The 14,471-nt window shown below is 43.6% G+C and overlaps 1 protein-coding gene across 1 annotated transcript in view; it reads left to right on the forward strand.

Annotated features, from left to right (window-relative positions):
• Nucleotides 1-14,471, forward strand: part of LOC143178638 (uncharacterized) — a 262,313-nt gene that overhangs the window by 224,992 nt on the left and 22,850 nt on the right. Inside the window, exon 20 of the mRNA XM_076377419.1 lies at nt 2,878-2,898. Coding sequence (XP_076233534.1) covers nt 2,878-2,898 — 21 coding nt within the window. The remainder of the gene's footprint in view (nt 1-2,877; nt 2,899-14,471) is intronic.

The raw sequence follows: 14,471 nt of genomic DNA on the forward strand, positions 1-14,471 counted from the left end.
TAGAGAATGCTTGAGCAGCCATAGAGCTCTTATCCTAACTGTCAATAAAAAATTTCTTGATTTCCACTGACACACAACATAGTAAGGCAGCAATTAAAACAAACCCCACAAGACTATGCCCCCCGATTACCCCAGATTTCGACGATCTGGAATCCGTGTCACGTTAAACATCCCTCAGAGCTCATGGAAGATCGCGGCACGTGCATTGCTTATCAGCAGCGAGGGAATTGAGATTTAAATTAGACACAGATATGCAGCAGATTCCACTGACATCGGATAGCGTGTCCAGCTCCGAGGTCCGATGTTTCAGAGCTTGAACGAAGGCGAATCGTCCAGGAAGGGTTAAGGTTGGACGAATAATCCGCCACCTTCCGTTTCATTACAGAGATACAGCCAGCTGGCACGCGATCCCGCGATCAATCCATCCGACCGACGTTCGTCCGTCAAAGCTGGCCATCCTGAAATCGCAACCCATTACGAGCATGTAAATCACTGTCCATTAATGTCGCGTTTCCTGGCTCCTCCTAGACGCGAGCTTTGAGCTGCAGCTGCTGGGGGAGGCGGCAGAAGCGACAACGATGATTAGGAGAATTTTGCTCTGTGCTCGAGATCAGCGAGGACAGATGGTTATTGGACCATTAGAAAATATTGAGCAGTTTACATTATGGGATATATTGTATTTCATTTTTTTACTAGAACGGTGAGAGTAATAGTTTTCTATTCAGTTTTGTATATTAGCTTTCATAGCTTTTAATACAGCAACTCTATGATTGAGAGTTAATAACGAAAAATTGAATTTTGGAGCTTCCAAGTGCAGTGTCCAATAAAACTGCCTATGCGAAGCTAATATCTATAGGTAGAGAGGGGATGCAGGTGTCCAACTCGTCGTTTTTATTTGAAATTCCATTATCACGAGCGTGGGAGTCGGATCACAAATGGCGATTGAAATGGCCCAGCGAAATACGGAGTTTCGGGTAATTTATCCTCGGGGGTTAGAGTTTCTGTTTCGACTATGACGATAAATCTCGATCGTTCTCGTATTCATGAAAAAGTCGATGGATGAGTGTACATAGAGTTTTACATTAATTTCTATAGTGTCTTTTATAGGTGAGCGACTCGTGAAACGGAACTTTGTCGGGGACAGAAGAATCGATTCGATTAAACTTTATTTCGGCCCGTTTATTCACAGTGATTGGCCGCTATAAATTAATTTAGAAATTCGTTTCCCTCGTTCGATGAATTGCGTGGGAGAGCACGCGAAGGGGTGGCATCGTGGTCGATAAATTACGTTTCCAGCTCGTTCTGAATTTTAGGGGTGCAATTTTATAAAATATTCATAATCACATAAATTTAATGATTTATGGAGATTTCTTGGTCTGAGGATATTCAGGTTTTCGAGGAAATTTAGATTCTGATGCAGGGAATAAAAATAGAATTGAACGATTTTATTAGAAATTTCTGCTTTATTCGTAAATTATTTAATACAACAGTTTTAATACAGTTCACGCAGTTTTATATTTAATTAATATAAACATTGGCGCAAAGGTGCCACCAAGGAGCGTGGAAGGGCCCAGGTAGAGACGAAATGCCCCACTTCTATAGAATCCAAAAGTGGCCCGTGGTGGGAGAAAGAGATTTTACCTGGAGTTTTGGGTCAGTCTGTGTTCGACCTTCTTGCAGTCAAGTGTCGTATGTTGTGACAGGTGTGTGAAACAAAAGTTATGCGAGTGTGAGTATTAGTGTAAATGTAAGTGACTTCTTGCTGCAGTTGAAAGTGACTCTTCTCGTATTCAATATGGAAAAACCATGGGTAGGTTTCAGAGAATTTAATTTATAATATTTTTAAACTCCCACGATAAGTTAATCAGTTAACAGCTTCAAGATCAAAGTAACTTGTCTCCTCTCCCACAAACTTTGTCTCACACTCTGATAGCGAGAAACAGAAACAAGGAAGGAAAAGTGTAAGACAGAGAAAGATTTATTCGCAACAAGACGAATGCTTCGACCAAAGCGCGACGTTCCATCTCGAGTCTCGCGCTGATATCGGCACGACGATAATTTATTGCCCCGCCAATGCTTCTCCTCGCGAAGGATCGCCATAGGGAATCCCTCTTTCGTGAGAAAACACACTTGGCCGTCTGCATCGGTATCCTTTGAGTCCCTTCTGAAATAAAAGGCAATCGATCAGCATCTCGCCACAAAGGAGCGAGAAATCCTCTTGTACCTCGTTCCCTTCTTTAGAAGCGAAACTCCGAGAGAGCTTCTGTCGACGTTCGTCTTTAGTAACAAGATTTTCCAACGAGAGCTCCCTACGTTTTCGACTAACCTTTGATACACATACTTCTCATTCGTTCGTTCGATCCACGACCAATTATGACGAGATAATTACAATCACTGCTCCCTGGAATTATCCTATTAGTCGTGGCTGCTGATGAAGCGACAACTGGAGCGACTGTCGAGTAATTGGATATCGAAAGTGTGTCGATGGCAATCAGGCTTAGGCGTCTGTAACTTGTTTCCTAGGTGGTTTATTACGGCCTCGATGGAACTTGGAAATGTTTTGCGCGAAATAACGTGGGATGTTGCGATAGGAGAGATAGTGGATTCTGATTTGAAATGCATGGGAGGCAGCTGATGTAATTATATCGAGCTTCGTTGCTGTTTTAGCCAGTAGGACGAAGTGTAGCTAGTTAAAGTACTAGGGAGATTTAGTACTTTGAAGATTTGAATATTTCTGAAAGCTTGAATATTTAAAAGGATTTGAATATTTGAAAATTTGAATCTCTAAAAATTAGTAACTTATATATGTTAACGATGTTTTCTGTTTCGTAGCGACTTAAAAGCTGTGCTAACGCAAAGGTGAATTTTCTGTTTCAGTGTGCGTACAATGGCCAGAGGGTAGGTGCTTCCACGACGTGCCCGAATCGGCACTGCTGAATCTCTACTTCGAGATCCGTGAGAATTGCCACGGGTTCTCCTGAAGGCGATGATCGGCCAAAGGCGACGACTGATGACGAGAGAGAAAAAGAGACAATCGTCGGATCGACGCTCGTCCGCTCGCAGTGTCCGCGAGAGGCACGATTAGACAAAAAAAGAGTTGAAATTTTCGTTTGTTTCTTCCCAACAGCCGCCAACACACCACGACCAAGCCAACAAAAAAGACAGCCACGAGTATAGAGAGTCACGCGAATCGTGATCGAGAGAGCAGTCTCTTCTCGATCCACGATCTCTCTTCTATCTTCTATATTTTCTTTATTTTTTTATATCTTTTTTTTTTTTTTATTTCCGTCAATGACAGCGAATTTTTCACGATGAAAATTTGATCGAAAGTGCCGTGCCCGACGGGGCGAGTCGGGTCGACTTCGGTTCACAAATTTTCTCCGCTCTCCGTCGTGAATAATCGATCGAGACGTTTCCAGAGGATCGAACCGACTCGCTCGTGGCACGTTTCAATGTAGAAACCATCGTCTCGTTTCTACCTTCGTGCGACAGGTCTAGCACTGACCCTTAGATGGTCCTCGCGAAACAGGCCACCGTTCCCCCCTACGCTCCGCCCAGCCTTTTCTTTTAGGGTTTTCGATGATTCCAGCAAAAGCAAGGTGGGTGTACAGACTTTATTTACCTACAACTAATTGCTCGTCGTTCAACCAACTCGCGAGTACTGTCTACACTCTTCTATCTTGTTTTCGTTTCTTTCTTTTCATTTGTCTGCCTCCCCTCGGCGAGGGAGAGCTCGCACCAGGTTCCAGATATCCCACGTCTCACATACACACACACACGCGACCGCGCGCGTGAACTCAGCCTCCCTTCCGCTCTTTTCCGCGGTCGGAGTAGAGCCAACCCCTGGTTCACGCTAGACGGGTAGATCGTTGAGGCTACCAGGAGGGGTAATTGCGCCCGACGAGATCATGAACCATGCGTGAAATTGTCAAAGAGAGTCTAGAAAGCCTCTGTTTTTTAAGTAGAAGACACCTAGAGTTCGTGCTTTTCTTTTAGGTGTACGCAGAACATCGGAGTTCTTCAGTTTTCTAAGGGTAACGTTCCCTGGGATAGGGGGAGGACTTTGTTAATTAATCGATGGCGATTTAGAGCCAGCGGGAACAGCGAGTAGCTTCTATCGGTCAGTGGTAGGTCGGCACGAGACAGAGCGAACCTCTAGTTTTTAGGAGAATCGATGATTCCTGATCGCGAGACGGTTGCAACGCGAAGGAAACTGCAGCGTGGATTCCAAGTGCATAGGGATAGACATCCAAAGAACACGACTGTTTTTATTCCAGTATTCCGCGGGATTTAGCCTAGTTCGAAACCTCGCCAAATGTGTCCACGCGTGCATCCGTCGACATTTAGCTCGTAACGTTACTTTTAATGGAAATACAGGGTATTCGAAAGTATTTTACCGACAAAGCGATCGCGTAGACGTAGGTATTCGGTAGGGATGACATTCCATTGAACTTTACAAAGCCGTGCATTCCTTTTTTTTTATATACATATATATATATATATTACATCTATTGTCGTCGTGACATTTTACTAACGAACTGATGCAGGGTATTGTTTCTAGTGATTGTAAGAGTTACCTACTAGACATAGTGTTAGCGTAGTAACGTCGAGAATTCCATTTCCTGTGCCATTTGTTCGTGATCCTGCAAATGGTCGACGATCGATGGCTGACGCATTTGTAAGGACTTCGAGGGGGATTAGTATTCAGTCAAAGTTCGATCACTGGAGTTCGATTCACTGTAGAATGATGTACCTTGCGATACATCATTGGGTCTGCATGGTAACTTTAATCTAACTGTCCTGACTGTGCTGTGATTACGAACTGACGGGGATGAGATCACAGAATGATGGTTGGGTGATTGAAATCAATGCACAGTGACTATACTTGGATTATAGAGTGACTGTACTTTGACTATAGGGTCACAATACTTTGACTACAGAGTGACTATAAAATTCGTATCTGATGACTGTCAATTATTTCTCAGCTTACTTTACAGTGATCACAAAGAGACTATATATCAAGCGACTATAAACTGACTGACACAACCATCATTCATAATCTCAGACAGATCTGCATCCATACAATATCAAAGTCCATTCACTTAAGTGATCGCATTTTGATCCCACTTACCACTGCAGTAAGTCGCTATAGTCAATCTACTCTCCCATTTACTGAAACAGTCACTCGTTCCAATAGTACAGAATTTGCAGGATCATCGAACCGACGCAACAAACGGTGCCATAGAGCCTAACTTAGAGTAACAGTATTACACGCATGCGTAACGAATTTACAAGTTTATAGTCCGTTCTCGAAGCGCGCATTCCACTTGTATCCGTCTCGAAGGCAAAGTGAAGCATCCCCGAAGGAGAGTTTCGCGTCGAGTCGTGTACTTTCCTGGCGTCGTTCAAACAAGCGGATCCTCGCGCGATGCGACACTTTGCGCTTCCGAGACTCGATTCTGTTAAGTCTGACAAAGAGTGACGAGAACCGAGGCGCGACGTGGAAACGAATCCGAGCGAACGGATGGGAAAACAGGAAGAAGACGCACGTATAAAGAGCAGAAGAATGTATTGTAAAGGATATCGCAGAGGAGAGAAGCCTGCAGACAAAGAGAAAAGCGACACGATATTGAAAAGAAACGGTATAATCTCCTGGAAGAGACGAGATCGCGCGATGGAGGTTTCTCGATTCGCGAGTCTAGCGAAAAACGATCTCCTAGGATCTGATCTCTATATGAGAGTAATTGAGATCTTGCCACTGGGGGATTGAGCATTCCATTTCCAGCTCGTATAATAGATAATACGATTTAGACTACCCAATCGCATCTGTTCATTGTCAAGATCTCAATGAAGTAATCCACGTCCGCGTGCGACAGGGTATTGTCACTGTTCCTTAGGAGAACCCTCGGTGATCCAATATGTGTCTGTTCGGGCAATAAAGAAGAACTTTTCTACTTTATCAAAAAACGAAGAATTATCAATGCCCATCTCGCGTTTCAGTTACCGTGGCATGCATTGTTCGTCTCCTCTATCGAGTCTCTACGATTCAGTTCTGTATCTTCCTCTTTTATTCTCTTTTTACTACGATTCATCCTCTCCTTTAAATGTTGGCGAAAGTCTCAACGAGTCGACTCGTTTATTCCATTTTACTTTCGTGTGTTCACAGAGTCATCAGGCCCCTATTTTCATTCAGATTCTTCCCATTCTTCTGTTACCTTAATTTTCTATATTTTATCGTTTATTCTCTGTCATTCTTGCACCCTCGAAATCGCCCTCGCTGGGTGTCCCACGCGGAAGACGGTTGAGAGAGGTCATAAACGACCTTTCAAACACTCGATGCTTTTCGCCCTTCCGATCCGTATCCGAGCGATTTCGTCACGCTTTTTTGCACGCAGATCGACAGTCGTCGAGCGTTCCTCGTCCAAGATACGTGCACGAGAATTAGTCCCCATCGTTTCGGCGATCGAAACGAGAGCGCTAGGTCACGTGAAACAATTTAACACCCGTCACGCGATCATCGCGGGGGAGATAAAAGTCCAACGATCACGGACGTGTATTTTCGTGGGAGAAAGTGCATGCAGTAGGCTTTTTTGGTCTTGATTAGTGGCGTTTAGCTTTCAGTGAATAACAGTGACAATAAGAAGCCCGGAAACGATTTTGTAACCCGGTAGATACGGTCATCTGGCGTCGAGCAACGACCCCATAAAGTGGCTGATAGAGAAGTAGAGACGTAGAAAATTAGAGATTTGTTGAAATTCTATATTTCTTTTAGTGTTGGAATTTGTGAAGGAGTTGACACATACGTGACCATCCTTGCTCGACGCCAAGAGGCCACCTTAAAGCTTGATTGACACGCTCGATAACGTATTTAGAAGACTTGTCACCGTTTGCATGCCACGTGTACTACCTTCTTCACACGTAATGTGTTTTCAAGGCCGTTGCAAAACCGTGTACTCTACCGTGTTCTCACCGTGTTTTCTCTGTGTCGTTTTCCTGCTCTCTGTCGGCTCTTGTGATACACTGCTGGCTGTATTACGCGATCGTTGTACCCTCCACGATCGTTTGCTAGTCGATTGGCGTGCCACGAAGAGCTCTGCAAGACGAGGAACGAGCGGGGTTACTCCCTATAGTGAACGATATCGTGCAGTGTACCATAGATCTATTATTAAATCCTGAGTAGCTTCTACAGAAATTTGAAATCAAAGAGTTTTGCATCGAGTCCTCAATTCTCAAAAAATATGTGACTTTCGGGATTTCGACGGGGTTCAATTATCTCATAAAATAGAATACTCGAGGTGTTTAGTTCTTTGGGACCTAATGGGATAAAAAGTGTCTCATTTTTTTCTTCTCTTTTTTAGTAGAATTTTTAAGTACAGTGGAATATTTTGTATCCCACTTTGGAATATTAAAATACATAACTCAAAGCACAGTAGTTTATACAGGGTGATCCTCTCGCTTGGAGACTCAAAGACACTGTGGGCCTCCTACGTCACAATAGAGTCTCCTTACAATGTCTTCACGAGGACACTCCTTTCAATCCCCTACTCAGAGGATCACCCTATATATCACAAATTTTGTTCCTTCAAATTTCTGTGGAATTAAATATCTCTGTCTCAAACTCCCTTGCCCAAGGGGTTAAACGTCACAGTACCCCAGACAGCAGAAGGTTGAGGTGGCACGAAATCGTTCGCGAGAGAGGCGCCCCGCGCGCGGCTTCATCCGTCAGAAAAGGTCAAGAACGCCGGAAGCGCGCGCGGAACGGGGCTCGAATCGGGGAGATCTCGAGGAAGACGAGGACTGAGGGAAGAGGAGGAGGATCATTATCGTGCTGGAAGAATATTCGAAGAGAGGCACGCGACCGGATGCGCTCGGAAGAACCGTCGACTCGTCTCGATATGGAAGAGGTGTGAAGGTACGGCTCTCTAAAACAAAACGCGAAAAAGAAAAAAAAAAAAACAAAACGACAGTATTAACAGTACGAACAAAAGAGGTTGGCATGAAAAGACCGAGAATCGAAGCGGATGTAGGAACTCTGGAACGTTGACGACACGCACGAGAGATTAGAGAATGCGATAGACGGAAAGTGAGAGGCGCGTAGAACCGAGGGACCCGGAAGTGCAAGGAGGCTAGGAGAAACCGCGACGACGATGACCCCCGTGCGAGACGATCGACGACCGGATCCACTTTTTCTCCGATGCCCCCGGGTTCGACGTTCGCCCTGGAAAAACCTGGAGAAAATGGAGAAAAGGATGGAGAAAGGTCGGGGGATTGTTTTAGTGTCGAATGCAAAAAAAAAAAACAAAAATACGAAATCTCGCCTGTGCTAGCTTTTAGTATTCTAGGGTTTCCTCTGTCCGGTGGTAAAAGCATGAGGTATTTCTTCGTACGTAATAATTCCGTATGATTTGATTAATTTTTAGCGTAACGATTACTACCATTAACTCTCACCCGCTCTCTGTGCCTTCTCGAGTACCCATCCTCCCCTACTCTCTTTTTACAACCCCCTCTCCTCGTCTTTCACCCTCGAACGATCCACCATCACGGCTGTCTCGCTCCTGACCCTCGATTAATCGATTAATACGGCCGGATGTCGCCGCGCACACACTTGCTCGCAACCACACGTACACTTATACGAGTCTCTGAAAGCACTGTCTCGTTTGTTTCACACGTATCCATTTTTCTCTCGGTTCAACGAGTAACTGGCTGCTAGAATTTGGAGTTTATCTTGTGACACCTAACTGACCTGACTGTGCTGGGTTTCGAATGGGTTGACGAAGTCGTGATTCGATGGTGGTACAGAAATGCCTGGCTATAGTTACGTATGATGTCTCTATTACTATTTTTTAATCTCTCTGTGTTAGGCATGTTAAATTTCTCAGACTTTTTAACATCACAGTTTTCAAATTACCAAATATTGAAATTTTTCAATACTCGAAATTCTTGTAGCTTTTTTCTTGATTTCAATTTCTGAATTTCATCTATTTAAAATAGAATCATCTGTTCATAAAACGTGACTATAACCGCACAAACATCTCTGTATTCCTGAACAGCAATTTTGCGAGTTATCGCTCTCATTCCGCGCGATCGCGTCATTTGGGGATGATTTAATAACGAGACGCGCGTTATCAAAATTATAATACCATCGTGCTTTATTAATTTCAAGTTCACCGTTCGCGGCATAATTATAATTAGCTCTGGCTTCCGAAGTAGTTCGAGTCAATAATTGAAACAGTCGCAGCTCAGCAACTTCGACGTTGATTCGGGGTTAAAAATCGGGTCGAGGTATCGAGTATTCGACATTCGACTTCACCCAGCACCGTTCCGTCACTTTTCCATCGAATCGAAGTCGAGCTGCTCGTCGATTCGTTTAACCGATCGCCACGATTAATACAGACCACTGTGGCTAAACAATAGTTGTATTAACGATCGGCCAGCGACAGTGCACGGTTCGCTGGCTCCCACACACACACAGACACGTGTCATTAATCGATCCTCGACGATCCCTTTCGTCACGCGTTCTCGACACCTCTTTTTTCTCCCTAACATCATCCCCCTTTCCTCCCCCTATTCAACCACCCCCGAGTTCCTCTTCAATTTTCCCTTTGATCTTCGTTCCCGACCGATCATCCCTTTAATACCTCATACGTATACTTATACGTATATATATATATACAATGTATAGATATTTTTTTCGAATTGTTACTATTACATATTATATATATATATAATAATCACGGTAATGCGCCACATATTCACTGGTTGATGACTGTCTCGTTGACAAAGGCCCGTACCTTGCCTGTGGTTGTGCTTGGTTGTGGTTGGAAAGCGGTTTTGGGAGAGAATTTTTTACTTGCTTCTTTTTTTTAATAATTATTACCTTTTTTAATTTGCACGTCTCATGTCGTGGCCTTGGCTTGCCTTCATATGAGATTCACCTGTGAATACATATATTATATATATAAACATACATACATATAATCTATATTGAATATGTAACGATATAACAGTGAGCGTATTCACCTGCGTCGATCGTCAAACGAAAATTCCGTGAAATTTAGTTCCCTGAGGAAACAGAATTCCTCAACTTCTTTTAAATATCTAAGGGACGAATTAATCCAAAGATCGACGAGCCAGTGGATACGCACACTCTGTAACTATTATTATATTATAATTTCACGTGTTATGGTACGTCCGTCCTGGCAGTCGTACAGATTACTTATATATTTACATTTTTGCACCTACGTACACGTACGAGAGCTGAAGTAGTGTGGATTGCCGGAAACGATCTTGCGTTTCCTAGTGTATCTTACACGTTCGTTTCCTTCTTTTTTTTCTGTATCTTTCTTCTCATATATTTTCGTTCTTCTCTTAACTTTTCTATCCTTTAGTCCGAACCTCCCAGCGAGTACCACCCTCTCCCTTTTTCTCACCCAGCCGCCCCTTCTCGCCTTCTCCATGGTTTTCCACGAGAAAGATTGAGGGGGATGAAGAGGGGAGGTGAAGGGTGAATCGTGGATACGCGAGTTGTACCAGCTAATTGCTCGCTTTTTCAAAAGCCCCCGCGAGAGAGAGGGCATAATGAGGGAAGGAAGAAAGCGTATCTTCCGCCGCGGAACGCTTCCTTTCATTCTCTCTTTCTTTTTTCCTTGCCCTCTCCATTGGAAAACGTAACGTTATCTTCTTTTTAATTAGCGTCTCTGGCTGTGTTCTCTCACCCACCCCCTCTTTCTCGCAACAGTAATATCCCCTCGAGTTCCATTGCTGATCTTTTTTTTTTCCCCCCCTCTTTTATCATTGGCCTGCCACGGCGGCATTCGACATCTTTTATTTCGCCTTCCTCTTCTCTTTGTCTCTTCTTTTTATTTTTCTCTTTTTTTCTCTCAGTTACTCCTGTCACTCCGATTATCATTCACCTCCCACTGTTATCGTGCTCTATTGTCCTCCTCTAGTCTGTACTCTCGTTCATTTTGTCTCTTCTTTTTGTTTCCCCTTCTTATTCTACTTCTTCTTCTTCTTCTTCTTTTTTTTATTGGAACTGTTGTCATTGATTAATGTTATTGGAACGTGGCACGGTGTGTTAGTTGGCGAGAGACATGAGAATCAGTTTTTGGCCGGGCGAAGGTTGCTGCATGCTCGACAAGTGCCGCCTTTGATTTAGTGGTAACTAATTAATTCTCGTATCGCCTCGTTCGGGCGCCGATCGCGTCGGTCACGTCGCTCGCTATCGATTCTCGAGACAATCAAGGCAGACATTTTTCAGAGCACACACTCGACAGGAGAGAATGAAATTTTCTGTGCACCTGGAAATCGAGTTTTCGAAGCGCCGCGGGAGGGGAAGTTGAGGTTTTCAAAATGCTGTACACGGGGGAGCGAAATTCTCCAAACTACTGTGCATGCATCTCGAAAGCATTAACCTTCTCTATCTAATTAATTCTCGAAAATTCATTTTACAAATATTCCCCTGCGCTCAATGCAAACTCGCGCCTCTTTGTATGCAGTATCTAACTTTCTTTAATACTTTCGACTTAGTGTTTTACTAAGCTGTTCATTTTGACCTGTCGCTTTTGAAAACTCGATCCTCAGCAATCGACACTCGAAAATCGAACTCGGCGAGCCTCGTCGCCGACCTCGGCGTCGTTTCCAAGCAGACACGAGTACATCCATATACATGTAACGTTCACCTTTCTTACTGGTTGTTTAGCCTGGCATTCACTAATTAGACTCAGTGCGTAGCCTTAATTAGTTACCGCTGAGCGTGCAAGCACCGCCAGCAATTAGTAGTCGCCCTCGAAGGGGTGCGCTTCCTTTTTTACTCGAAAGCTCGACAGATAATCCTTTCCTCCTTGGAACAGACAGAAAGGAAATGAGACGACTTCTACATCTTTTCTTCTTTTTTTTCTCCCACTCCTTTAACGAGCCGTAACCACCAAAGGCATAACTGACGCGCGTTAGAAAGGGTGGCGCGTAATCGTCGTCGGTCGTGACGTCGTTTTAATTATTCAAAAGACATCCCAAAAGACGAGGCTCACAAAAATTACTTAATATAGCGATTACTCGAAAGAAGACGAGAAATAAAATCTTGACAGACAGAATATCTCTCATGCTGAAATTAAAATTATAGATTCACAGTATCTATAGGGTGGGTCAGATAAAACGACGTGACTGGACGAGTAAAATCCTTCCCAATTTTGAGCGAATTTTCTACACTCACATACACTTTTGTACAGACACTTCGTGATGGACAATGTACTTAACAGCACTACGGAGACACGTATTCCCGATGGTCGTCCAGTAGGTAGTGTTTCTTTCAACGAGAAAGAAAATGGTAGAACAGCTCACCAAAATTTCGTACTAATCTCTGCATCTACCTCTTTGCGCAACCGTCTTAACTCACATTGCTCGGTATACCAGTACCTTTCTTGTTTTTTGAATGGCTTTCGTACCATACAACTATATGATATTATTATTATTACTATTATTATTGTTATTGTTATTTATGGAACGGATCGTTTCTTAGTGCATGGATTATGGATCGATTTTGATCGGCTGCCGCGAACTCGAAGCCCCTCGGCTGCGAATTTCAGTCGTGTCTGTGTAGCGAGAATTACTGTACTCGTTTAATCGTGAAGAATGTATTTGTTGCTGGCTTCAGGAAGAGGTCCCCCTATTATCCGAATATTATTGATATCTTGAATAATCCTCAGGAAGAAAAAGTACGAAATCACGCGAAAGGTTCTCAAGTTCCTATTTTTTTTTTCTGATTAAGTCTTCTTATTAGAAATTAATCTCACTGATCGCCGCGATGAATTGCTTAACAATTTCCTGGCAATTGAGAGATTTCTGAATTATCTTCTAACTTCAGACAGCTATCTGTAATGCAGAGGTATTTGAACTTCTCATTCTGTCTCGACGGTCTTCTTTTAATTATCGTCGATCCTCCTTTCTTGAAGTTCGGTAACTCTATCGGATTCTGAAGTCTAGGAAATTTTGCTCGGAAGAGTATCACTATATCTGACGATAATCTGAAGTTAATCGGTGGAGTCTACATCCAAGAGGAGTTTCTTCTGAATTAATACTGTTCTAAAATATTAGCGAATAATTTACCCTCGTTGAAATCCTGTCCCTTGGTAATTATCAAATCTCATTTTTTTTCTATTCTTCTCTCAAAGGAACTCCCTCAATTTTTAATTTTAATTTCCTAGAGTCCTGGAGGATCATTTCAATTCGCCATTGAAATATTTTCTAAATTTGTGTCTCCTTTTAATTTGGAGGGAAAAGACGGTTCAGAACCTTTCGCGTGAATTTCACACCATAACCACTTCTCCCCGAGCCACCCCTATTTCCAACGTTCAATTCTGGTCAACGAGGGTGTGCCATCTTCCGAGGCGGCTGTCCCCAGCCCTCGGGTCGACCAAAATTGGTGGACACTCGGACGATCAGCCCTCGCGAACGTAGATGTGACTAGACGTAATTGCCAAGAGGAAGTACGTAATCGGTGTTGCTTTACTCGTAGTTCATGCGACTGTGGTTCTAGTGCATTTGACTTTCGAGCCAGCCAGGGCTCACCGTCTGTCGATGTGCGCTCTGTTCTACCTCCACTTCTCTCGCCATTCTCGTCTGTCTGCCACCCTACCCGTGTCTCCCTTCTCGCCCCCACGGTCCACCCCGTTTCTGGGAGTCTATTCGCGTCGTCGCGACCTTTTTCAACCCCCTGTAAGAACGACCTAGGGTATCTAGTGATCGCGTTTCAAATGCTAATGAATTGACAGGAGGCCTTAGTGTTGCAGAAATTTTCATTTCGTCGAAAAAATAATATTTTGACACGTTTCTACTTGCTCCAAGAGAGACTCCAAGAGTGACTCTAAGAGTGACAGTGAAAGGATATCAGTAACAGTGATGAAAGGGGTGTTAATAATAAAGCAAAGTGGATGAAATCAAAGTAGGAATTTAAGGGAAAAAGAATAACATAAGGATAGAAGAGTGACACAGAGAAATGAGAACAGTGTACCTCAACCAGGAAGGGGGTGAAATCGACTGTCACGGGTTGATGGAAAATACTAGAGCAGAAAATGGAGAAGTTTCCTGATAGGGAAGAAAGGAAAAGTAATCGGAAGATGGAGGACTGTCGCAGACGCACGCGGGAACAGAAACTAAAGCGTAGCTGATAGAACAGGAGAGACAAGGGATCGAAAGGGTGCAGCTGCATGTCGCAGGAATCGATGAGAAACACACGAGATGGGAGATAGAATATCGAAGAAATTGCGCGAGTGGCGAGAGGTCTGAAAGACACAAATAACTAAAAGAAAAAAAAAGAAAATAAAACTCGATGGAAGCCAGGCGTCTCCAAAGGGAAGCAGGCACAGGAGTCTGGAGCACTTCAGGGGTTCGGGGGATCTCAAAAATGTAGGAAACAGAAATTCGAAAGTCAGGAGGCCAATCGACGCAAAAGAACAGGGGTGAAATTCTACCCG

Source organism: Calliopsis andreniformis, chromosome 4 (assembly GCF_051401765.1).
Source record: "Calliopsis andreniformis isolate RMS-2024a chromosome 4, iyCalAndr_principal, whole genome shotgun sequence".
In the NCBI taxonomy this organism is placed as follows: domain Eukaryota; kingdom Metazoa; phylum Arthropoda; class Insecta; order Hymenoptera; family Andrenidae; genus Calliopsis; species Calliopsis andreniformis.